The following is a 24,845-nucleotide window of genomic DNA, read 5'->3' on the forward strand; positions in this document are numbered from 1 at the left end:
ATTTTATATGATGTCTGAGGTCTTTGTAAGCTTGTCTTGGCTTTTGTTGTATGTCTTTTACTCCAGGTTGTGGGAATGCTTACTTGGTCGGATGGTGAACAGAGGATCAAGTTTCTAGGGGTTTGGAGTTTCCTGGTTTGTAAAACAGATTTGTGTGGTACTGTGATGATTGGGATTGGCTGTGTGTGGTATCCTGCTGTTTTCCATTTGTCTATGAAGAGGGATAGCAGTAGTAGCGCAAGGATGAGTTTGGGTGTGTTTGTATCCATTGTGTGAATAGTGGGGAGTAGTTGTTGTGGGATTTGCTGGTACTTTGGTGGGCCTCAGTATTTAGGCTGGTCGTTTGTACTGTTTGTAGGTTGCGTCACTTAAGTGAATGTTTGTTTGGTTTTGGTAGTGGTGTTCTATCTAGAGTGATTTCCGGATGGTGTGGGTGGTTTTTCTCACTCACATCTAAGTTAACTCTTCTAAGTTAACTGGTATTGGCAGCTTATGTGTTCCGGTCGTTCGCGCTAGGAATTTAGATGGCTCCTTTGCTGGGCGGGAGTGGAGTGGAACAGGGCTCCCACTCTGACCTCTCTCAGGATCGGGTCCGGGACTCTGAAGGTCCTGCTGGTGTCTGGTTAGGGGCCCGATAATATGTGTTTAAGCAAGTTGGGGCAAGCTGTCTATCAGCGTATTGTCAACCATTAAGTATGAGTCTACAGTTGAATAAAACAAGGTAAATAATGCAGTTAAATAAATCATTGTAAACCAACTGTTAAGTGAAACCAGCAGTTGGGCTTGAGACTAGTTCTTTGTGCTAATATATGTTTAAACTGGTTATGGCAGGAAGTCTATCATTACGTTGTTTATCAGCCATTAATTATAAGTCAACAGTACATATAAGACAAGGTAGAACATCAGTTAAATATCGCAATCTATGTCAATGTATACCGGCCTTACTGCTGGCTAGTGGTGCAAGAGGGCTGTATGTCGTTGGAGGATTCAAAGGTAAGGAGACCCTCGCTGGTTTTGGGGGAGGGGCGGACCGCCTCGCGCTCCCCGCAGGATCGGGCTCCTCTTTCCTCTTTTCCTGCCTACCTGCAGGCTCTCTGTGCAGGCGAGGCAGCGTGTCTCGGGCTAGATCAAAGGAGACCCCGCTGGTTTCGGGGGAGGGGCGGACCGCCTCGCGCTCCCCGCAGGATCGGGCTCCTCTTTCCTCTTTTCCTGCCTACCTGCAGGCTCTCTGTGCAGGCGAGGCAGCGTGTCTCGGGCTAGATCAAAGGAGACCCCGCTGATTTCGGGGGAGGGGCGGACTGCCTCACGCTCCCCTGCAGGCTCGGGCTCCTCTCTCAGATTTAACTGCCTTCCTGCTTTCAGAGTGCAGGCAAGGCAGATCGCCGGTGTGGGGCTCTAAAAAGCAAGGAAACCCCACTGGTTTCGGGGGAGGGGCGGACCGCCTCGCGCTCCCCGCAGGATCGGGCTCCTCTTTTCCTGCCTACCTGCAGGCTCTCTGTGCAGGCGAGGCAGCGTGTCTCGGGCTAGATCAAAGGAGACCCCGCTGGTTTCGGGGGAGGGGCGGACTGCCTCACGCTCCCCTGCAGGCTCGGGCTCCTCTCTCAGATTTAACTGCCTTCCTGCTTTCAGAGTGCAGGCAAGGCAGATCGCCGGTGGATATAGGGGTCGTTCGTCGGAGGCGGGGGCACTTTTTTCAAATTAGGGCAGCTAATGAGTTTTCCAAGCCTCAGTCTGGTGTTCAGCTGCCTCTCGGGACATTCCAAGCCTATTTCTGGTGCCTCAGTTCCCTTTTTTCCAAGCCTTATTCTGGATTCACCAGAGATTTTGACTACACTGTCATGGGAATCCTATGGCAACTTCCATACCCACCGGTTCTGCGGGATTCCTGTGCTTAAATAAAGCTTGTCTGGCTGTTGGGAGTGGCCTCTAGACGATGGGGTTGTCGATTTTGCTGAATTGGGAGTGACTTAGCCATCACTGACCAATGCAAGGTAATTAATGTGCCACAGTTTTGCAACAACTTTGACTAATTATGAAAATACATCTGAATAAAAATGTATCATAAGCTTAAAGTATAGTAAGCACAAGGTTAGCTGCAATGTAAAATATCACATCTCTAGCTCATTTGCGTGTTACAAAATTGGGCGTCAAAGGTATAACATAGTGCAGGGATAGGGAACTCCCGTCCTCGAGAGCCGTATTCCAGTTGGGTTTTCAGGATTTCCCCAATGAATATGCATGAGATCTATTTGCATGCACTGCTTTCAATGCATATTCATTTGGGAAATCCTGAAAACCCGACTGGAATACGGCTCTCGAGGACCGGAGTTCCCTCTACCCCTGACATAGTGTATCTGCACATGCAGGTGATGCCTGTCTTTGCAACCTTAATTCTTACCAAAACAAGGTTGGGTTGGAGATGAAACAGGGTGACTTTTGTAGCAAAAATGACACAAAAAAGAAAAATACTACACACTAAAGAATGAAAACACTTGCATAAAAAGTGACATCACGTCTTTGTCATTATATCTTTGCTACAAATCCTAAATGTAAGTCATGGACCATAACTATTGGTCCAGTTAATCAAAGTATAGGTCAAGAGCAATGAGGAGTCAAAGTAAGCCTTAAATTTCTTTTTTTCCAATTCTTTTTATTGAATTTTGAAAAACTACAATAAACATCAAAAGGAACACGTCCACAATTCAGTGAAAAACAACAATCAACAACAAGTACTCTCTAACAGAATGTTGTCCAAAGCAATAAGACATAAGAGAAAATCTAATGAAGAAACAAAGCATAATAAGAAGGAAAAATATACAATAATCAATTAAGAAGCATGGGTGAGGTTTTCCTGTACATAATGATCTAAATAAGCCCAGGGTGAGCGACAGTGGGGTAGTGTAGAAAAGGAATCTCCTTTAGGATTGGTAGTTTGTTCATATCTTTTATAAAGGCAAACAGAGTTCCACCAGAATGTGTAATTCAGAAATTGAGCAGATTTCCAATTCTTTAAAATATGATGAATACCATTAGCAATCAGGAAGTCGATCAGCTGAGGTAGACAGTCTGATTCCACAAAGCAAGGGTATTGTGAGCGTAGAATGATCACCTCGTAAGAGATTTCTGTAGGACAGTTGATAATATCCCTGATAGTTTTCCAAATAAGGATCCATAAAGGTTTTATTTTGGTACAGTAAAAAAGCATATAAGCTAATGTATCGTCCTCAGAATTGCAGTGCCAACAAGTTGCATTCGGTCTTAATTTAAGCCTTAAATTTCTTATTGTATCATTTTTTTCACATAATTTGCTGGCCCATAAAAAGGGAGGCAAATTCATGTTGGGTTCCAAATTTTGAACAAATCCCAACAAACGAGACTGTGGAAGCACAATGTTCTCGGACCTTTGGTTATAGTTTATTCAAAATTTTCTTGATAAAAGCAGTAATAACGATACAAACTGAATCCACATATATCATAAGGGGACCCAACACGGGCTGTGTTTTGTCTAAACACACCTTCCTCAGGAATCCAAGATATTATGGACCAACTTTGGCATTTGTGGAAAGAAGCCTTGGAAATCCAAAAGCAATATATGATCACAAAATGTGAAACCAAATTGCAAATCAGAATGCTGTAAACAGCACTGCAGACTTGCGCGCAGAATTCTGATTTGCCAGGAAGGAGGAGAGGTGCCAACGCCAGCTGACTGCCTACAGGACGTACCTCTCGCAGTGAGAAGCACATCCTTTAGGCCAGGGGTGCCCAAATGGTTGATCGCGATCGACCAGTAGATCGCAAAGGTAACGCAAGTCGATCGCGTTGTCTTTGCGATCTTTTTCTCTCTGCTGCTTCGCCAGGCCAGGCGTGTACAAGCGCCGGACTCAGAAGACTTCACCTCCGAAGTCAATTCTGATGTCGGAGAGGAAGTTCCGGGCCAGCCAATCGCTGTCTGGTTGGCCTGGAACTTCCTTCCCGATGTTAGAATTGACGTCGGAGGTGAAGTCTTGTGGGTCCGGCGCTTGTACGTGCCAGGCCTGGCTCGGGGAAGCAGCAGGGAGAAATTGGCGTGGTGGCTTGGGGGGTAGGGAAAGAATCGGGGAAGTGGAGAAATCGACATGATGGCTTGGGGGAGGGCAGGGGGAGAGAGAAAGAAAGAAAGACCGGCAGAGGTAGAGAGAAAGAAAGGCAGGCAAGGGGAGAGAGGAAGAAAGGCAGAAAGAAAGAAATATTGGCTTTACAGAAGAAGGAAGTGCAACCAGAGACTCATGAAATCGCCAGACAAAAAAGTAGGAAGAATGATTTTATTTTCAATTTAGTGATCAAAATGTGTCCGTTTTGGTCATTTATATCTGCTGTCTATATTTTGCACTGTGGCCCCCTTTTACTAAACCGCAATAGCGGTTTTTAGCGCAGGGAACCTATGAGCATTGAGAGCAGTGCAGGGCATTCAGCGTAGCTTCCTGCGCTAAAAACCGCTTTCATGTTTTAGTAAAAGGGGAGGGGGAATATTTGGCTATTTTTGTATAGTTGTTACTGAGGTGACATTGCATATTTTAAAGTCATCTGCCTTGACCTCTGAAAACCCCACCGAATACAAATGATCATTAATATTTTCTCTGCGAACAGTGTGCTTTATGTTTTTGAAAATTTTATTATTGGTAGATCATTTTGACTTGGTCATTTTAAAAGTAGCTCGCAAGCCAAAAAATTGTGAGCACCCCTGCTGTAGGTAGTCAGCTACCGCCAGCACCTCTTCTCCTCTCCACGCCTCTTCTTTTTCAGGACCTCCCACTGGCAGCTCAGGGCCCCATCTGGAGGGCCTCCGCACATGCATGGATGTCAACATGCATGCACATGGCATCATCATGGCAATGTCCACACACTTCCGGGTGCTCTCAAGCCACAGCTGCCAGTTTATTGTGCTGTGACTTGTAAAGTTTGTGAGACACTGCCATAACCAAAAGAGGGCAGGTCTGTCAGACCAAAGAATAGATGCCAAAGCAACTTTTTATTTTATTTTGCAGTGAGGTAAAGCGGGAGAGGAGAATCCCTTCACCAGACATTATAGTGTTATCAGATAATGAGCCCTCCAGCCCTAGAATGAATGGCTTCACAAAAATAGCCTTGAAAGAAAGCAACACGGAGGCACTGTTGGTGAGTCTATTCTGTGTGCTGATCATGAGATGTTGATGTGCTGGCATATTCTATGGGTGCTTGAATTCATATTTTCTGAGCAGAGCATGCTCATAAAACAGCCTAAGACACTATTTTTTTTTTTCTTCCTGATAAAAATATAGGTAGGAAGAACAGTAACATTTATCTATATCCATGGTTCTCTAATCTATTCTTTCCAGGTTAACCAAATTGCATGCTGTTTGTCTGTTATGCTTTACATACCAACTACTAAGCTCTACATTCCCTTCCTCTCTCTAGTGATCCTCTGTGTTTGTCCATTGCCTTCTTGAATTCAGATACAGTCCTGGTCCCCACCAATTCTGCTTAGAGGCCATTACATTCATCTACCATTGTTTTCGTAAAGAAATATTTCCTTAGAGTACTCATAGACTATCATTTTTTACCCTCATTGTATAACTTTGTGTTCCAAAACAATCTTTCTGTGTCTGGCCCCTGTGTATTTTTGGTCCATCGTCCTTCTGGGTTATATACGTGAAGGGACATAATAAAAAAAACATCTAAGTCCACTTTTGACCTAAGGCCTTAAACGTTGAAAGTAGAAGCAGGGAAAATGTCCATTATCAAAAAAAACATCCAAAAGGAAGTTTGGGGGTTTTTTGGTTTGTTTGTTTGTTTTTTTATAATGGCCTGCCTCTACGTACAGCTGATTAAACGCCCAGACCACCACTACGTATAAACTTACACCATATAATCAATCTAAAAAAAGCCTAAGTCCCAAACGTCCAAAACAAGGGTTTTTAGGCGAAGGAGGAGCCAATCCTTCGCCTAAAAGCTGGATTCTGTAACCGGTATCTGTCAAAAAGAATACCGGTTACAGAATCCACCCCCCACCCCATAACGATCTGGGCAGGAGAGAGCCCAAGCCCTCCTGCCCCGCGGCACCCTGAACCCCCAACTAAGATCGGGGCAAGAGGGAGCCTCCTGGCCCAGCAACTACCCAACCCACGACTGTTTGGGGTAAGAGGGAGCCCAAGCCCTCTTGCCCTGCGGCACCCTGAATCCCCCCCCCTGTAGATCCCTTGACCCACCCCCAATCCCCCTCCCCATACCTTCACATCGTTGGCCGGTTGGTCGGGTGCCAAGCCCGTCCGTCCAGCAGGCCAGCCATCCCAGGAATGGCTGGCCTTAGGGCCTGATTGGCCCAGGCGGCTCAAAACCCGCCCACAGGTGGGGCCTGAGGCGCCTGGGCCAACCAGAATAGGCGGGTCAGCGGGGAGGGGGGGTTGGCATTCATGGGAGGGGGGTGCGACAAAGGCAGGAGGGCCTGGGATCCCTCCTGCTTTTATCTTAGTGGGGGTGAGGGGTAGGGGGGTTCGCCTGGGCAAGAGCGCTTGGGCTCCCTCCTGCCCAATCGTAATTGGCGGAGGTTCGGGGAGTTGCCTGGGCAAAAGAGCTTGGGCTCCCTCTTACCCCAATCTTAGTCGGGGGTTGAACAGTCTGCCGGGCCAGGAGGGCTTGGGCTCCCTCTTGATTGAGTTGGGGAGTTGCCGGGGCAAGAGGGCTTGGGCTCCCTCTTGCCCTGATTGAGTCGGGGGTTTGGTGAGTCGCGGGGACAAAAGAGCTTGGGCTCCCTCTTGCCCTGATTGAGTCGGGGGTTTGGTGAGTCGCGGGGACAAAAGAGCTTGGGCTCCCTTTTGCCCCAATCTTAGTCGGGGGTTGGGCAGTCGCCGGGCCAGGAGGGCTTGGGCTCCTTACTGGCCCGATCGGCCAGGTGGGGTTTCGGCGGGATTTTTCCTGGTTTATATTCGGGCCAATGCCCCCCCCCCCCCCTCCCTCCTACTCCCTGCCCTATCACACCTCTGCTGATCCCTGGTGGAGGTGCAGCGGGTCCTCTGCCGATCCCTGGTGAAGGTGCAGTAGGCAGGAGCAAGCTTTCCGAACTCCTGCTCCGCTGCTAACTGGCTGCGCAGATCCAGTTTCTTCAGCTGAGCAGCAGCGCGATTTGACGCTGCTACTCGGTGCTGAGCTGCTTTGGAAGCCAGTAAGGAAGCCTCTCAGCACTGGGAAGCAGTGCCAAATCACGCTTTTGCTTGTGCCGCTCAGCTGAAGAAACTGGATCCGCGCAGCTGGTTAGCAGCGGGGCAGGAGTTCGGAAAGCTTGCTCCTGCCCGCTGCACCTATACAAGGGATTGGCAGAGGATCCGCTGTACCTCCACCAGGGATCAGCAGAGGTATGAAGATAGGATAGGGAGGGGGAGACAGAGGGCAGAGCCTGGTAGGGAGGGTGCAGAGTCTGACAGGGGAAGTAAGTAAGGGTGCTAGGTGCAGAGCCTGACAGGGGAGGGAAGGAAGGAAAGGTGCTGGGTGCAGAGCCTAACGGGAGGGATAGAGGGGAGGGTGTTGAGTGCAGAACCTGACAGGGCAGGACACTTGAATATTAAGCCGCCCAACTTATATTCGAGTCAACCATTTTTCCTCCTTTTTTGGTGGCAAGGGGGTCTCGGCTTATATTCAGATCGATTTATATTCGAGTATATACAGTGATATGCCTGCAGCTCCAAGATAAATAGTCACAAGATTAATCAGTGTCCAGCACTTAATTATACAGCAAAATATTCTGTTCCCATATTTCGTCTTACTAAATAAATATAATTTTAATAATCTTTTAAAATTATTCAGATTTCCTTTCTGGCGAATATACAATGTATATTTCCTTGCCGGCTTATATACAACTTCCCTCCCTTCGCTCGGTCTGGAAGAAAGCTGTTTTTGAGACCACCTTTGAACTCCAGAGCCCCAAAACCTGGAACAACCTCCCAAGCAGCCTGCACCAACTTCCTACCTACTTCCAATTCAGGAAGGTGCTAAAATGCATCTATTCATTTCATTGCAGTAACCTATTTTCTTGCAATCAGTTGTAACTCATCTACATCTCTGTATCATTCTAATATTGTGTAAGCCACAATGATTTCTAGCTGACACTCGCAGGATACAAGAATTGGTATTATATGGTATGGTTTAAAGATTGTCTTTATTCCACAAAAAAGGAAAAAAACAACCCTATGTATAATACAAACCAGAAAAAGAGTGGGGAAGGGACACAGTTGACTAACTTCAAGGACAATCAGTTTATTGAGAACATTTAAATAGCTAAAACATATACAAAGATAATACAAGCCTTTTTCAACCCTTTTTGTACTGGACCCCAGCACGGTCCTTGTTTTGGCTTGAATAGCCTTCCTCGGGTGTATGAATGAAGCCTAGTAGAAGGCGCCAAAGTACTTGTTAAAAATCCAAAAAAGGAATGTTCTCAATGCACAGTCAAAATCCTTCCACTCAATGTGGTTCCAGTCCGAAAAACGCTGTGAACTATCTAATTAGCTGAATGGTGTCATCTTTAACATAAAACATATGGAAATATCCAACTCCCTATTATTACATGCCCCAAATCCTGAATTATTTTGATAGAACATCATGTCCTGTGGTATGAGCAGTGGTTCCTTTAATCTCATGAAAGCAATGGCATGTGTTTATATGCAGGTGGATTTTATAATCTATCCCAGTTCCTTGTCCTTGGATAGGAATACTAAAGCATTTTGTGTGCCATAGCAGCCATGAGCTGTTCTTGCACCTAGAAATCTGTGTTTGTGTTTTTTTGTTTTGTTTTTTAATTCTGATTTGTTTTATCCCCACTCTCCCTCCCTCCCTCCTCCCCCTCCCCAGGTGTAGCCTGGCTTTCTAGTAAAGATGATAACAGTATACTACGTTGCTAGTGCAATAGGCACATCATTCTTGAACATACTGTATGCTGCAGTCAATGGAGCCAACTTTCCAAAAATATTGGGGATGCTAAACCCAATAAAAATTACCTATTCCTGGACATAGTCTATTGCTTATAAGGAGTTTGTTCAATATAAGGAGTTTGTTCAATATAGAGGGTGCTCATGCACCTGCAGAGTTGACATCTATGGCTGCAGCCATGCTATATAGTTTATAACTATTAAGTTTCTCAGATCCCTATTATGGTACTTTATTTTAATCCTATTGTCACCTCCTGTGGTGGATTTGGGGGTCGGGAAGAATATAAATTTATGTATTTGTTGTACTTAAGTTGTTGTGTTTTTAACCTGCCACCCTTCTGTTTGCCATGGTGCTATTGCAGAAGAGTAGCCCAGAGGAGAGGGAGAGAATGATCAAACAACTGAAGGAAGAGCTGCGTTTGGAGGAAGCTAAGTTGGTGCTCCTGAAGAAATTACGTCAGAGTCAGATTCAGAAAGAGACCACCACTCAGAAGGTAGCAATTCCTAAAAGTCATATGAAACACTAATGTATGAAGGCAGCCAAATGTGTCACATGCTAAAAGCCCACTTTTTTTAAGCTAAGTCCTAACTCCAACCTACTTGTAAAGCACCCATATGTGTTTGTCATTCCCTCTGTAATTTCCTTCCTAAGCAGCGTGTTTAGATTAACACTTTTTTGTCCTATTTGTCTTTCACAATTAGATTGTAAGCTCTTTCAAGCAGGAGACTGTCTCTTCCCTGTTAATGTACAGTGCTGCGGTGTGTCCAGTAGCACAGTAGCGCTATAGAAATAAGTAGTAGTAGGATGAGGTTAAGGAATTGACTGAACTGACTGGCATGCTTTTCTCATTCCCTACCTCCCACTATCATCTCCAGCATATCTTATACATTGTGTATGGAAATTAAGATATCTCTCCTGGTCCATTTTTTTCTTTGTTGTTAAATACTCTCCTTAAAGCTATAAAGCAGCTGTGAATATAAAATTTACTGCTGCTTCTTACGTGTCTTCAAATGCAATGAAGGATGTTTCTGATGGTAAAAGGTATATGATCTTGGGGGCTACACAGACCAGTGTAAACAATCCTCTTACTTAACCAGTATGAGATGTTGTCATAGTCTATAAGACTCATGGTCAATTGCCTGGTCACTTGTCAAAAACAATTCTTGGGAACTTCTGGGGATCTTCTGAAAATCTAAATACTCTAGCCTGGTTAATACTTCTGTGGTTCAAGAAATAAGATTATCTTTAGCTTTAAAAATAGCCCGCAGGAGCCATCCCAGAAGTATCAGAATTCCATATCAGTTACTCCAGATAAGAGAAACCTGTTACTAGCATGTCACTGAGCAGGCAGTATTCCTTAATATGTCTTCAGTTGCAATAGGTGTGTCACTCCGGATTTTTTTCTGTGATCCTCCCTCCTACTTCACTGGGAGCTCTACTGCCACCTGTAGTTTTTCCCCTCTGCACATGAGCCTGAAGGAATGTTTCTGTTCTGTTCTCCCCTTTATTTTATTCGGTATTTTTTCAAGTAATTTTTATGTTTGAATGTTTTCCAGTTTCAGTATTAGCTCTGCCTGCGTAGAGAAGAAGCATACTGTGGTTTGCAGCTAACAGGCCGATCTCCTGGTGGTATCTGTTAACCAGCCTGCACATGTATTTTTGAAGCTCAGGGCCATCTGTCCCCACTTTCCCCTCACCTTTTCTACTTAGCAGAGATTTGAGTGCACTGGAAGAAGCGTCCCTCTTGACGCATAAGGCGGTTTTTATGGTAGCAGTACACACAGCGTAATGAGTTTCAGAGAACCTTTTGGAGACTGGGGGTCTCCCTACGCACTGTCCCTTCTTTTATGCCGAAGGTGGTTTTGGCATTTCATGTTAATCAGAAAGTCCGCTTCCAGAACCTTTATAGGCGGAGGGTGCTCTAATTTTCCAACCTACAGGTTCTAAGAAACAGGACTGCATTTTGAAGAAGTTTGACGTCAGAAGAGTACTTTATCTGGAAGTCACCAATGACACTTGACTCTCTTACCATCTGTTTGTGCTGACTCATTTAACTAAGTGAGATGCGCCTGCTTCCAAGGCCATGATTTCCAAATAGATCCATAAGGCCATTTCATCCGCCTACATTATCTGTGGTAATCTGTCCCCTGTCTCTGTTAAAGGTACATTCGACTAGAAGTGTAGCCTCGTCATGGACAGAGGCTAGGGCAGTCTCTCCAACAGAGACTTGAAGAGCTACAACTTGGTCCACTCTACACACATTTGCAAGGTTTAATAGGGTGGATGCTTCAGCAAGAGAGTACTCTGCTTTTGGATCCTCAGTATTAAGGGCTGGCACAGTCATCCTGCCCTAGATTTCTGGGACTGCTTTTGTATGTCCCGCTAGTCCAGAATGACACACCTATTGTACTAGAAAAAGAGATTATATCCTTACAGTGATAATATTTTTTCCAGTAGATAGGTGCGTCATTCTGGACCTCCATCCTGTCTCGTTCTATTTATTCTTCTCCAAGTTAGTATCTTGGATGCCAGTCAGCCCTATGGGCCCTGAAGAATTCTGTATAATATGTTTATAGTCTCTACAGGGGTACTACTTGAGCTCCTTTCTTGCTTCTGTTGGCTGTTCCTTGTTCATCGAGTGTTCAAGTGTTGTTATGTTTGAGCAGAGCAGTTGATTTGTTTGGGAATTTTTCCCATTTTTGTCCTTACTTCACATGATTTAAATGAAGCACTTGCATGCTTGGGTATTAACTGCAGGTAGCAGTAGAACATAAGAACATAAGAAGTTGCCTCCGCTGAGGCAGACCAGAGGTCCATCTTGCCCAGCGGTCCGCTCCCGCGGCGGCCCATCAGGCCCATTTCCTGAGCAGTGGTCCCTGACTATCCCTATGACCTACCTCTACTCCTATCTGTACCCCTCAATTCCTTTATCCTCTAGGAACTTATCCAAACCTTCTTTGAAGCCTTGTAACGTGCTCCAGCCTATCACAGCCTCCGGAAGCGCGTTCCATGTATCCACCACCCTCTGGGTGAAAAAGAACTTCCTGGCGTTTGTTCTAAACCTGTCCCCTTTTAATTTCTCCGAGTGCCCCCTTGTACTTGTGGTTCCCCATAATCTGAAAAATCTGTCCCTGTCTACCTTTTCTATACCCTTCAGGATCTTGAAGGTTTCTATCATGTCTCCTCTAAGTCTCCGCTTTTCCAGGGAGAACAGCCCCAGCTTTTTCAGTCTGTCAGTATATGAGAGGTTTTCCATACCCTTTATCAGTTTAGTTGCTCTTCTCTGGACTCCCTCAAGTACCGCCATGTCCTTCTTGAGGTATGGCGACTAGTACTGAACACAGTATTCCAGATGCGGGCGCACCATTGCACAATACAGTGGCAGGATGACTTCCTTCGTCCTGGTCGTGATACCCTTCTTAATGATACCCGACATTTTGTTTGCTTTTCTTGAGGCTGTGGCGCACTGTGCCGACGCCTTCAAAGTTGTGTCTACCATCACTCCCAGTCTCTTTCAAGGTTACTTACCCCTAGCAGTGATCCCCCCATTTTGTAGCTGAACATCGGGTTCTTTTTCCCTACATGCATGACCTTGCATTTCCCTACGTTAAAGCTCATTTGCTACTTTTTGGCCCATTCTTCTAGTGTAGTTAGGTCCCTTTGCAGATCTTCGCAGTCTTCCGTGGTTTCAACCCTGCTGTAGAGTTTGGTGTCATCCGCAAATTTAATAACCTCACATTTTGTTCCCGCCTCCAGGTCATTAATAAATATATTGAACAGGAGCGGTCCCAGCACCGACCCCTGCGGAACTCCGCTCGTGACCCATTGCCAGTCTGAGTAATGGCCCTTTACTCCAACCCTCTGTTTCCTGCCTGCCAGCCAGTTCTTGATCCATCGGTGGACCTCCCCTTGCACCCTGTGTTTCCACAGCTTTTTAAGCAGTCGCTCGTGTGGTACCTTGTCGAAGGCTTTTTGGAAATCAAGGTAAATGATGTCAATGGATTCCCCTTTATCCACCTGGCTGTTTACCCCCTCAAAGAAGTACAATAAGTTTGTGAGGCATGACCTACCCTTGCAGAAGCCGTGCTGACTTGGCTTTAGCTGTCCATTGTTTTCTATGTGTTCACAGATGCTGTCCTTAATCAGTGCTTCCATCATCTTTTCCGGGACCGAGGTCAAGCTCACCGGCCTGTAGTTTCCCGGGTCATCCCTTGAACCCTTCTTGAAGATGGGCGTGACATTTGCTATTTTCCAGTCCTCCGGGATCTCTCCAGTTTTTAAGGATAGGTTACATATTTGGCGAAGTGGCTCTGCTATTTCGTTCCTTAGTTTCTTGAGTACCCTTGGGTGAATGTCGTCTGGACCTGGCTCCCAGTGAAATAAAAGGATCACAGAAAAAATCCAGAGCATATAGCTCGCAGCCATGGGGAGATAGCCAGCTTCTCCAGAATGACACACCTATACTGGAAAAGATATTATTAAGATAATATCTTCCACTATCCTGCAGTGTTGTACAGTATTGACCCACATTAAATAAGCTAGTTGCTGTGGATCCCAGCTGCTGTAATTCACCAAGCTAGCCCACCTGGTTATACTAAACTAAAACTTAGCTTTGTATTCTGGATCATCTCCAAACAAGGGGTTCAATTCGATAACAGTATTTTAAAAAATCAAAATGAAGGAAGAAAGAAAAGCCAGTAGGTTGAAGAAGGCAAAGCTTAAGAGTATCTTCCTAGCTAGACATCTTTTATTTTATCAAGCCTCATTAAAAAAAAAAAAATTCTGAAGCATATTGTAAAATCCCTCAAAAATTCTAGCAACATATCAACCACTTGTTTATAGCAAAAAGTACTTAATAAATTATTTGTTCATTTTAGCCCTAACCTATTTTGAAGGAAAGAGCAGTGCAGACATGTGATAGGGTTTGTTTTTGAGTTCCATGCTTTGAAACTACTCTGCTTGTCTTTGTAACTTTCTCTCTAGAACACTGCCTTTTTCTTCTCCTGCCTCCCCTCATGCTGCAGCTTACTTCAGTGCTGCCTGAGCCTTGTGCTTAAGAAAAGGCCCTTTTGGTGTCATATATGCAGATTGTAGATATAGCCTTTTTTCCAATCCCCCTCCATGCGAATCTCCTTGATAGGATTTTCAACACAGAAAACTGGAGCCAACAGTGGAGCTGGATTAAAGTGGTTATGTTAAGTGATAGCCCCCCTCTCCTGCTCCCCCACCCCCTTGCTTATTTTCCCTTTAAAATTCCATGACTTGCTAGTTTTGACCTGTGCCTGCCTCTTGTGCTTTTCTTTCCTAGCCTGTCAGCAATTCGGGGAGTGCTGTGGCCACCCCTCCCCCACTGGTGCGTGGCATGCAGAACATTCCTGTGGGCAAGCCAGCTCTTCAGGTTAGCAGAGTGTCCAGGAAAGGTGGCACAGGCTTGCCGGATTTGCCTGATTTGATTTCCATCTGTCTGGTCACTTCCCTATTTCATTTGGTTTAATTTACTGGTGCTAATTCTTGCTGTTGACATGGTGTTTCTACATAACTAGTTATAAGATCTCCTTCATTAACAGTACTTCCAGTATAAATTCTAATGCTGTTTTATAACACTGTGTGCTCCTAGAGGGATGGGGGGGCTCATTTTTAGAAGGCATTTAATCTTTGTGCTGGTGACCAAGAACTCTACTTTCTTTCTGGGAGAGCTCTCATCTATATTCCACTAGCTTTGCTCTTAGAGAAGGTGATTAGTGTTATAAGGCTGCAATACATCCACAGCTGTGTATTTCAGTGTAGTATCTTACATCTTTTAAATTTAATTTTCAAGCCTTAAAAATATGAATTGACTATGAAAACAGGCTATGAAAATGAAACAATCTCTGTTAATATGTGCACTCTTGTTAACTTTTCAAATATTGGACATTCAACACTCTTCAGCGTTCATTCCCAAAATTTCAATGTGAATTAAAAATGTTTTAAATAATACTGTAAATACAGCTAAGGCTTGCAGGAATCCTCAAACCACCACTCAAGTAATGTAACTCGAAGTAGTATGAATCCTCATTGATCCCAAACATATGACTTATTATGCTGCATATTCCTTATTTGTGTATCTTATGCATTTCATATATATTTCATAGTTATTACTTACTGTATTTTTTGCTCTATAAGACTCACTTTTTCTTTCCCCAAAAAGTAGGTGGGAATAAGGGTATGTCTAATGGAGGGAAAACCCCTGTACCTTTTTTTTAAAAAATCCTGCCGTCCAGCACTGTATGGCAGGAGCTTTTAGCAAAGCTGCCCTTCTCTCTGTTGACTCCCAAGTAACCCCGTACCTTTTTAAAAATCCTGCCATCCAGCGTTGTATGGCAGGAGCTTTCAGCGATCATGCCCTTCCCTCCACTGACTCCCGAGTTGAACTCCTAGCGTCAGAGTGGAGCACGAGGCATGCGCGTGCTTATCGTATTCCTGTCTGGTCCCGCTCCGTGAATGACTGCAGTCAGTTCTCACGAGTCGAGAACTGACTGCAGCCATGAGCAGAGTGGGACCAAGCAAGAACACGATAAGCACGCGCCTGCCTTGTGCTCCACTCTGACGCTAGGAGTTCAGCTCGGGAGTCAGTGGAGGGAAGGGCAGGATCGCTGAAAACTCCTGCCATACAACGCTGGACGGCAGGATTTTTAAAAAGGTATGGAAGTGTGTAGGGGGGAGGTACAGGGGCCTACTTGCCTCGGGGTGGGGGGCCTTGCCTGCCTGCCTCAGAGTGGGAGGCCCTTCCAGGGGGTGGGGGGCCTTGCCTACCACTAGACCTGCCCTGTCCCAGCCTACCACTAGACCACCAGAGAGGGGACAGGGTACAGGGCAGGTCTAGTGGCAGGCCGGAACAGGGTACACCTTTTGGTTCAGAATTTATTTTTTTTCTTGGATTTTCCTCCTCTAAATGTAGGTTCATCTTATGGTCAGGTGTGTCTTAATAGAGCGAAAAATATGGTAATTTGTTTTTTGAGTTTCCATGCTTTGAAACTACTCTGCTTGTCTTTGTAACTTTCTCTCTAGAACACTACCTTTTTCTCCTCCTGCTCTCCTACCTCCTCTCATGCTGCAGCTTACTTCAGTGATGCCTAAGCCTTGTGCTTAAGAAAAGGCCCATTTTGATGTCATACATACAGATTGTAGACATAGCCTTTTCTCCAATCCCTCTCCATGCGAATCTCCTTGATAGTGTTTTAAACACAGAAAACTTGAGCTACAGTGGAGCTGGATTAAGGTGTGACCATTCACTATGGTCACAAGCTAAATCATGCAATATATTTTGGCTGGATCTCAACTGGCAAGGGGATGAACTAAAATTAAGTTAAGTAATAACTATGAAATATACATGAAACGCATAAGATACATAAATAAGTAATATAGCATAATACATCATATGTTTGGGATCGATGAGGATTGATACTACTTTGAGTTATATTACTTGAGGATCCCTACAAGCATTACCTGTATTTGTAGCATTATTTAAAACATTTTCAGGTCACATTGAAATGTTGGAACATATGTGCACTCAGCATCATTAAGATAACAGCCCTGCATTTCAGTGTTTTTGGAACATTATGCCAGGTGGAAGCCTTCTGTTCTAACGTACCTCACTTTCTTAATAAATTCATATAGACTGTGTGCAAATCACCATAAAAATCTGCTAGCCATTTCCAGTCAATTACAAATATTGAAACAATTTACATTTCATCCTAAGAATTTATGGAATAAGTCTTCAATAGCTTTCTAAACTTTAGATGGTGTACTTCAGATCTAGTTCAGAATGCAAGAGTATTCCAACGTCGCACAGCTGCAAATGCAAAACTGGCAATATATTTCTTAAACCTTAAGAGATCTCACTGAAGGATAGAAATGGATTAGAGTCCTTTGACTGCAAGGAATTTATTATAGAAGACTAGTCTTATAGCCCGTTACATTAACGGGTGCTAGAATATATGTGTGTGTGTCTGTCTTTATTTCTTTCTCTCTCTCTCTCCTTAGCCGCTTTCTTTCTTTCTGTCTTTCTTTTTCCTTGGCTGTCCATCACCACCCCTTGCCTGCTCCCCTTGTCCATTGTCCCTTCCTTTTACCTTCCCTGTGTCCACCACCACCCCTTCACTGCTCTCCTTATGCAGCAGCAGCCCTTCTCCCTTTGTTTTACCTCCCCCCTGTCCAGCAGCACCTCTTTCCTTCTCCCCCTGTCCAATATTAGGCCGCCGTTCCTTTTTCTTCAACCCCCCTGTCCATCAGCACCTCTTTCCTTCTCCCCCTGTCCAGCAGTAGACGTCCCTTCCTTTTTCTCCCCCCTCCTCCTTCTTATCCCTATGATACACTTACCTTGCTCTGCCCCTGATCAGAGGTTCCCGACAGCTGCCCAGTTGCATCCATTGGAAAAGTTCCCTCTGCCGCATCCCGCACCCCTCCTGACGCGACTCCCGCTGTCTTTCTTTCTGTCTGTCTCTGTCCCCCTTTATCTGTCTGTCTTTCTGTGTATCTCCCTGCCCCTGTGTCTTTCTTCTTTTCTTTCTGTCTCCCTTCCTTCCTCTGTCTGTCTGTCCGAAGCAGCATTCCCTCCCCCTCCATTTCCCTCCCCCCAGACCAGTTCCCTGTGCACCCCCTGTGTCTTTCTTCTTTTCTTTGTCTCCCTTCCTCCCTCTGTCTGTCTGTCCAAAGCAGCATTCCCTCCCCCTCCCCCTCCATTTCCCTCCCCCCACACCAGTTCCCTGTACACCTGCCCCTGTGTCTTTCTTCTTTTCTTTCTGTTTCCCTTCCTCCCTCTGTCTGTCTGTCCAAAGCAGCATTCCCTCCCCCTCCATTTCCCTCCCCCCACACCAGTTCCCTGTGCAGCAGCATTAGCGTTTCCTCTACCCTCCTTTCCCTTCCCGCGGTCCCGACTACAAACGCGGTCCCGAGTCCTTTGCCGTCCCCCCCTTCCCTTCCCGCGGACCCGACTACACATGGCAATTCAAGCAGCGTGTGCAGCAGTCTTCACACGCTGCTTTGGGTCCTTCTACTGTCCTGATTTACTCTGGCACGTCCCTGATGACATCATCAGAGATGCGGCAGAGCAAATCAGGGCAGTAGAAGGGTCTGAAGCAGCGTATGAAGACTGCTGCACACGCTGCTTAAATCGCCAGTCGGGCCCACGGGAAGGGAAGGGGGGGCAGCAAAGGACTCGGGTCCCGGGCAGCGGAAAGTTGCTGGGCTCCTCGGTGGGGGTGCTGAGCGCCGCGATCCCTTTCCTCCCAGACCCCCCCCCCTGCTGGAGGAACGGAGATCGGTGGCTGGTGACATATGCGCACATGCGCACTCCTGCGGCCACAGACCTACTGATCACAGAAGCACGCAAATAGGAGTGCGCATGCGCGGCTAGCCTTTTATTATATAGGATAACTCAATTTATTGGATCGAATTTGAGGCTTAACCCTGTAGAATTCTAAATACAAAGATACGCATTTTAAAATAACATCGTGCTTTAACAGGAAGCCAATGCAAAGCAATCAACAAAGAGGTTACTTTATCATATTTACAAACTTCATGAATAATTTTTGCTGCTACATTTTGCACTAATTGGAATCTTCCCCGTTGTGCTCCATAAAATTGGACTGATGGAGATAAACATTTATAATAAGACCAGCCTTGGGAAACTAAGAGATGAGAAGGGATAATACTTGTAAGGAGTTCTCAGATATAGTGACCCAAATTTAATGCTGCTTCTGTGCTTTTTCATAATTTCTAGTGTTTGTTTTTATAGCATCTCTCGCATTCTTTCATAGGTGACTTCAGCTCGAATGTCAGGAGCAGTTATCCCTCCTCCTCTGGTCCGTGGTGGGCAGCAGATTTCTTCTAAACTGGGATGCCAGCAAAGCACACAGATAGTGATGCCACCACTGGTGAGAGGAGCCCAGGTAAGGATCCATTCAGTATCATGGCTGTTTCAATTCCTAAACCTTTACAGTGCAAACAAAGTTTTGTTCCCCAAGGTAATGAAAAGAAGGACCACAGAATAGAGTCTAACTTGTAATGGAAGAAGAACTTGCAGAAATTTATATAGTATGTTGTGTAGCAGTGTTATTGGAACTTGAATCATTGGACATCAATAGTCTCTGCCTTTTATTGTTTAATTTTGTTGCATGCTTCCTAACATTTTTCTTGAATTAGGCAGCATAAAAGTATACATAAAATAAAACAAGATAATGTAGTGCAGCAGTGACTGAAATTTTGCATTCTTTGCAGGAGAGATGGAGGAAAGAGGGTGTAGTAGCAGGTCTGAGAGAATATTTATTGGATGTCTTCCTATATCTTTATTATTGATACCCCTTGGCTGAAGAATGCTATAGGGTGTGTCTGTGTAAATGCATATCAAAGGCAGGAAACAATTTGATCATATTTCATTTCTTTTGGCCTGGCACATCTTCCTTTGGGCAGTCGGCTCATTCAGTTAGCTATGGTTATTGCCCTGAGCCTTCTGTTGCAACTTTACCCTTTGTTTTTAGCCCCCAGCTCATGTGTAGACCATTCAGAACATCATCAGCTTTCAGGTGGAGGAGGTCACAGGCCAGTTTCATCTGAAATCTGATTCCTGTACACCCCAAGTCTGCCCACTGAGTGGCACTACTTGGTTGTGGTTGGTTCACCCTCCCCTATTTCATGATCTGTGAATGCTGTATCTTCTGTTCTGCACACCTCTCCAGAGAACAAAAGTCAGACTTAGAAATAGAACCAAGGTCTCCAGAATGGTAAAGCACTGCATGATAGTTCTATTTTCTGCATGTATGAAAACCAATGCAGGAAACCAGACATCAGTGTTAGCTCTGCCCCAGTCTTATACTGAGCTTTGTGATTAACGTTTTCTTTTGTTATCCCTTCTCTTCTAACAGCCAATCTCCGTATCTCCGCAGCAGATCCACAGCCTCCGCCAGCACTCCAGTACAGGTCCACCTCCTCTGCTTCTTGCACCCAGGGCCTCTGTACCCAGTGTCCAGATTCAGGGTCAGAGAATTATCCAGCAGGGTCTGATACGTGTAGCCAATGTTCCCAATACTAGCCTGCTCGTCAATATCCCACAGGTGAGCCTCTCTACATGAAAGGAAAGGAGGGAAATTTAGGAACAATCAAGCAAAAGAATGGCATTATCTAGACTCGAATCACCTTGGGCTCTGACCCAGATAAGGTATGAGCTCAGAGGCCACTCATGGCTACAGGCTATCTTGCTGACAGTTCAGTAAATAGTGCTTTCCTCACTGAGCTATATGACCGTGTATTTGTTAAGAACAATTCTGGGTGCCTGCCTTTTTGAAACAAGGTCTTATTTTTCCTACTACATATCACTGTCTGCACTCCCAGTGTATATGTAAATTTATTGGCTATTCATGACAAAAGAAGCTATTTTCAATGATGAAAAAAAGAAAAGTTAAACTGTCTTTGGTTTTTATATTTTTTAAATAGAGAGACCATTTTCTGGCAGTCCAAGTTAGTGACAGTTTTGTTTGTGGGAACAAGTAGGCAGCAGAAGAGTCCTTAAGAGGAATTGCAGAGTCATATGATAAGTTGACTGGTTCCCACCCTGTATTTTGCCCTAATATAGCAGATATGTTCTTATATTTAATTTTTACAGTGTTCATATTCTCTTTGTTTTCTGTTCCCATAGTCCTCTCCAACTTCAGTAAAAGGTACAAATGTCACATCAGCACAGGCCAACACTGGCACAAACAGCATCTCCTCCATAGTCAATTCCAACGAGTCACCAGCAAGTCGACAAGCTGCAGCAAAACTGGCATTACGCAAACAGCTGGAGAAAACGCTGCTGGAGATTCCACCTCCCAAACCACCGGCTCCTGAGATGAATTTTCTGCCTAGTGCTGCCAATAATGAGTTTATATATCTGGTTGGATTAGAGGAAGTGGTACAGAACCTGCTGGAGACCCAAGGTGAGCTTCTGCTTCCCCTTTATTCACAACGACACAAGCACAGCTTTAGAACTATAGTATGCTCCAAGTAATGAGAAGAAAGCCTGCACTTTGGAGCATGCTTTGGCTTCCTCTGTGCTATTGAGGGCATGGAGAGCAAGTGTCCATAGTGCTATCTAGGGCTCTTATAAATTGTAGTGATTGTTAAAAGCTTTAAGCAAAAAGGCCTGGACATTGAGGAGAGTGTGTCGTAGTGGTTAGAGCTACAGCCTCAGCACCCTGAGGTTGTGGGTTCAAACCCCATGCTGCTCCTTGTGACCCTGGATAAGTTACTTAATCTTCCACTGCCCCAGGTACATTAGATATATTTGGGACAGATAGGGAAAATGCTTGAAGTACTTGTATGGAAACCGTTTTGAGTGCGGTTGTAAAACTACAACAAAAAAGGAGGTATACACAAATCACGTTCTGCCCTTACCACAAAGCACAGTTACTTACCTGTAACAGGTATTATCTAGAGACAGCAGGCAGATATTCTCACTTGTTGGTGTTGTCTCACTTGTGAGTGTATAAAGTCCCAATCCCAGTCTCTATTTTTGCACAGCAGCATATGTACAGGTTTATTGTTTTTTTTAGTATGGCTGAGCTTTGCTCTTGTACTACATGTACTGTACATACTTACATGTACAACACACCCAAGCCAATTTGAGAAAAATAACAACATCAAAACCACACTCTCAAAAAAGTTTTCAGCATAGTAGACACAAAAACCATGTGAAACCTACAGAGCTATCTGCAAATGTGCCCTGAATCCCCGAGGTTGGGGCAAGCAAGGATTAACAAGCATCTGCTATAAAGGCAATGGCTGTGGAAATTACCCCAAGGTAGGAAAAAGCCTCATATCCCCTCCTCCATCCAGTCAACTGAATAAAGTTGCAGATAAATAGGAGGCTTAGTCGGGGTGGATGTAATCACTGGCATAAAAAAACCTCCTCGTGTAATGTTACACTAAGCTTAAGCCTTATGCAATGCAATATAATTCTCTAATTGCCCACAATATCTTGGGAGACTAAGGAACACTCAGTAGCTAATCCCCAACCTTGAGGATTCAGGGCACATTTGCGGATAGCTCTGTAGGTTTCACATGTTATCCCAGGACAAGCAGGCAGCATATTCTTGACTGATGGGTAACGGCACCGACGGAGCCCCGGTACGGACAATTTTAGAGTGATTGCACTCTAAGAACTTGGAAAGTTCTAGCAGGCCGCACCGCGCACGCGCGAGTGCCTTCCCGCCCGACGGAGGCGCGCGGTCCCCAGTTTCTTAGTTTCCGCGGAGCTAAGAAGACGCACGTTTCAACGGCTGTTGAAAACTTTTTTCTATTTTCGCCTTCCCGCTCGCGTAAACTCGTTGGGAAATATTGTTTCCCTCATTTTATTTTATTTTCTTTGTTAAAAAAAAACAAAAAACTTAATTCGTTTTTCTTTCATTTTTTCGGTTTCGCCCCAGCGGGGCCTGTTGCCACCATCGAGGCCTCGGCCTTCGATTTGGCTGAAGCCGTTTTTACATTCATGCCCCCTCAACCCGGGTTTAAGAAGTGCCAGCGGTGCGCTCGACCAATTTCACTCACAGACCCGCACAACTGGTGTCTACAGTGTCTTGGTCCTGACCATCGAGCGTCTACTTGCACCCGCTGTGCCACTCTTAAAAAGAGAACTTTAAAAAAATCGACAAATCCAACAGCGATTATTGTTTGGTACCGAGATGTCGGATTCGGCGGCACCGGTCCCCACTTCGACCCCGACGCAGTCGGCACCTGCCTCATCGACACTGCGCCAGCGTCGCACCCTTCAGGTAAGCCGGCTAAGAAGCCTTCCCCGCTGGAGCGCCCTCCGGTCTCAGTGGCAGCGAGCCCAATCCTGCTGACCTCGAGGCGCCCGTGGAAGCGCTCCGCTCCGATTGAGGTAAGCCCCTCGACATCAGGTTCCTCTTCGGAGTGTAGAGCGGCACCCAAGATACCGCAGAAGAAAAAAGCGGTACCGGTGCCTTCACTAGACGAGCGCATTGCCGCCGTCCTGCAAGTACAGCTTAAAGAACAACTACAGCAGCTGTTACCTGCCCTTCTGACACCGAGCCTTCCAGTCCCGGTCCGGTCTGAGCCTCCGGTACCAACAGTGGAGCAGCACCCTTTGTCGGCATCCACCTTGTCGGTACCGATGCATAACACTTCCTCGGTATCTATGCCAGTCTTAGCGCCGGAACCGAGATCCTTACACCAGGCTGTTCAAACATCGGCGCCGATGCAGCCTATAACATCTCCCGGTACCGTTTCACAGAGGTCTGGGAAGTCGATGCATAAAACTCGACACCTAGAACCCTCCACACCGGAATCCCGGGACCGCAGTTTTCAAGTGCGGGACCCTGATCTGTGGGGCGATTCGGAGGACCCTCTTCTCTCAGAGGGAGAGTGTTCATCAGGAGAAGAGGATCCTTCTGTTTTGGATCCATCCTCTAAACCTGATGCAACTTCTTTTACCTCTTTTCTCAAAGAGATGTGTGAATCTCTCTCTATTCCCTTGGAGGCTGAATCCAAAAAATCCAAGGCATTTCTTGATGCTCTGGATTTTGACCAGCCTCCAAGGGAATTTCTCAAACTGCCTCTCCATGACATATTAAGAGACATTTTACAAAAATCTAGAGACACCCTTGACCATCCCAGGAGCTCCCCGCAAACTGGACTCCTTATATAAGGTCATACCTATTCCAGGTTTGATAAGCCGCAACTCCCCCATGAGTCCTTACTGGTGGAATCTACTTTAAAGAAATCCACGGGGGCTAGTGTATACGCTTCTGTCCCTCCTGGCAGAGAAGGTAAGGCCATGGATAAGTTTGGCAAGAGGTTGTATCAAAATGCGATGCTAGCAAATAGATCAGGGAACTATGCTTTCCATTTTTCTTTTTACCTTAAGCATCTCATTCAGACTTTGTCATCTTTTGAGAAATATCTCCCTGACCGTAAAAAATCTGCCTTTCGCCAAACTTCTTCATCGCTCTTACAACTGCGCAAGTTCATGGTCAGATCAATCTATGACACCTTTGAGCTGACCTCTAGGGCCACGGCTATGTCGGTAGCTATGCGGCGACTGGCCTGGCTCAGAGTTTCAGAACTCGATGTCAATCATCAAGATCGACTGGCCAATGCACCTTGTTTGGGGGATGAGCTGTTTGGAGAATCCATGGACTCCACTACTCAGAAACTCTCAGCTCATGAGACTCGATGGGACACTCTCCTTAAGACAAAGAAGAAGACCCCACGTACTAGGCCTTTTCGCCAACAATCGGCCTATCAATGTAGATTTGTGGCTCGTCCTTTACCTCAGATCCAGCAGCAACCCAGGCGTCAGAGGCAACAACAGAGGCAAGCTGCTAGACCAGCACAGCAGCAACAGCAGGTGAAACCTCCCCCTTCACAGAAATCAACTCAACCCTTTTGACTTGGTTCTCCAGGACATAGCCAGTCTCCCTCCTTCTGCCCATCTTCAGCAGCCTATAGGAGGATGCCTTACTCATTTCATAAGCCATTGGGAAATCATCACCTCGGATCAGTGGGTCCTCAACATCATCCGCCACGGCTACTCTCTCAATTTCCAGACTCTTCCTGCCCAAAGTCTGCCAAGAGAGTCTGCTTTGAACACTTCTCAGTCTTCCCTCCTTCTTCAAGAGGTTCAATCCCTCCTTCTTCTGAACGCCATAGAGGAGGTTCCTCTGGATCAAAAGGGGCAGGGATTTTACTCCCGTTACTTTCTAGTTCCCAAAAAGACAGGAGATCTCAGACCCATTTTAGATCTTCGCGATCTCAACAAATGCTTGGTAAAAGAGAAATTCAAGATGCTTTCTCTAGCTACTCTTTATCCTCTTCTCAATCAAGGCGACTGGCTATGTTCCCTAGATCTCAAAGAAGCATACACTCACATACCG

The 24,845-nt window shown here is 45.5% G+C and overlaps 1 protein-coding gene across 7 annotated transcripts in view; it reads left to right on the plus strand.

The window, feature by feature from the left end:
* GATAD2A (GATA zinc finger domain containing 2A) overlaps positions 1–24,845 on the plus strand; it is a 338,480-nt gene that overhangs the window by 269,213 nt on the left and 44,422 nt on the right. For 6 of the 7 annotated variants that reach the window (XM_033954824.1, XM_033954823.1, XM_033954827.1 and 3 more), the window contains 6 exons: positions 5,025–5,154; positions 9,299–9,430; positions 14,246–14,335; positions 18,735–18,866; positions 19,839–20,027; positions 20,609–20,888. In XM_033954824.1, the coding sequence (XP_033810715.1) occupies positions 5,025–5,154; positions 9,299–9,430; positions 14,246–14,335; positions 18,735–18,866; positions 19,839–20,027; positions 20,609–20,888 (953 nt within the window). The remainder of the gene's footprint in view (positions 1–5,024; positions 5,155–9,298; positions 9,431–14,245; positions 14,336–18,734; positions 18,867–19,838; positions 20,028–20,608; positions 20,889–24,845) is intronic. The other variant, XM_033954821.1, reaches the window with a different exon arrangement.

Source organism: Geotrypetes seraphini, chromosome 8 (genome assembly GCF_902459505.1).
Source record: "Geotrypetes seraphini chromosome 8, aGeoSer1.1, whole genome shotgun sequence".
In the NCBI taxonomy this organism is placed as follows: domain Eukaryota; kingdom Metazoa; phylum Chordata; class Amphibia; order Gymnophiona; family Dermophiidae; genus Geotrypetes; species Geotrypetes seraphini.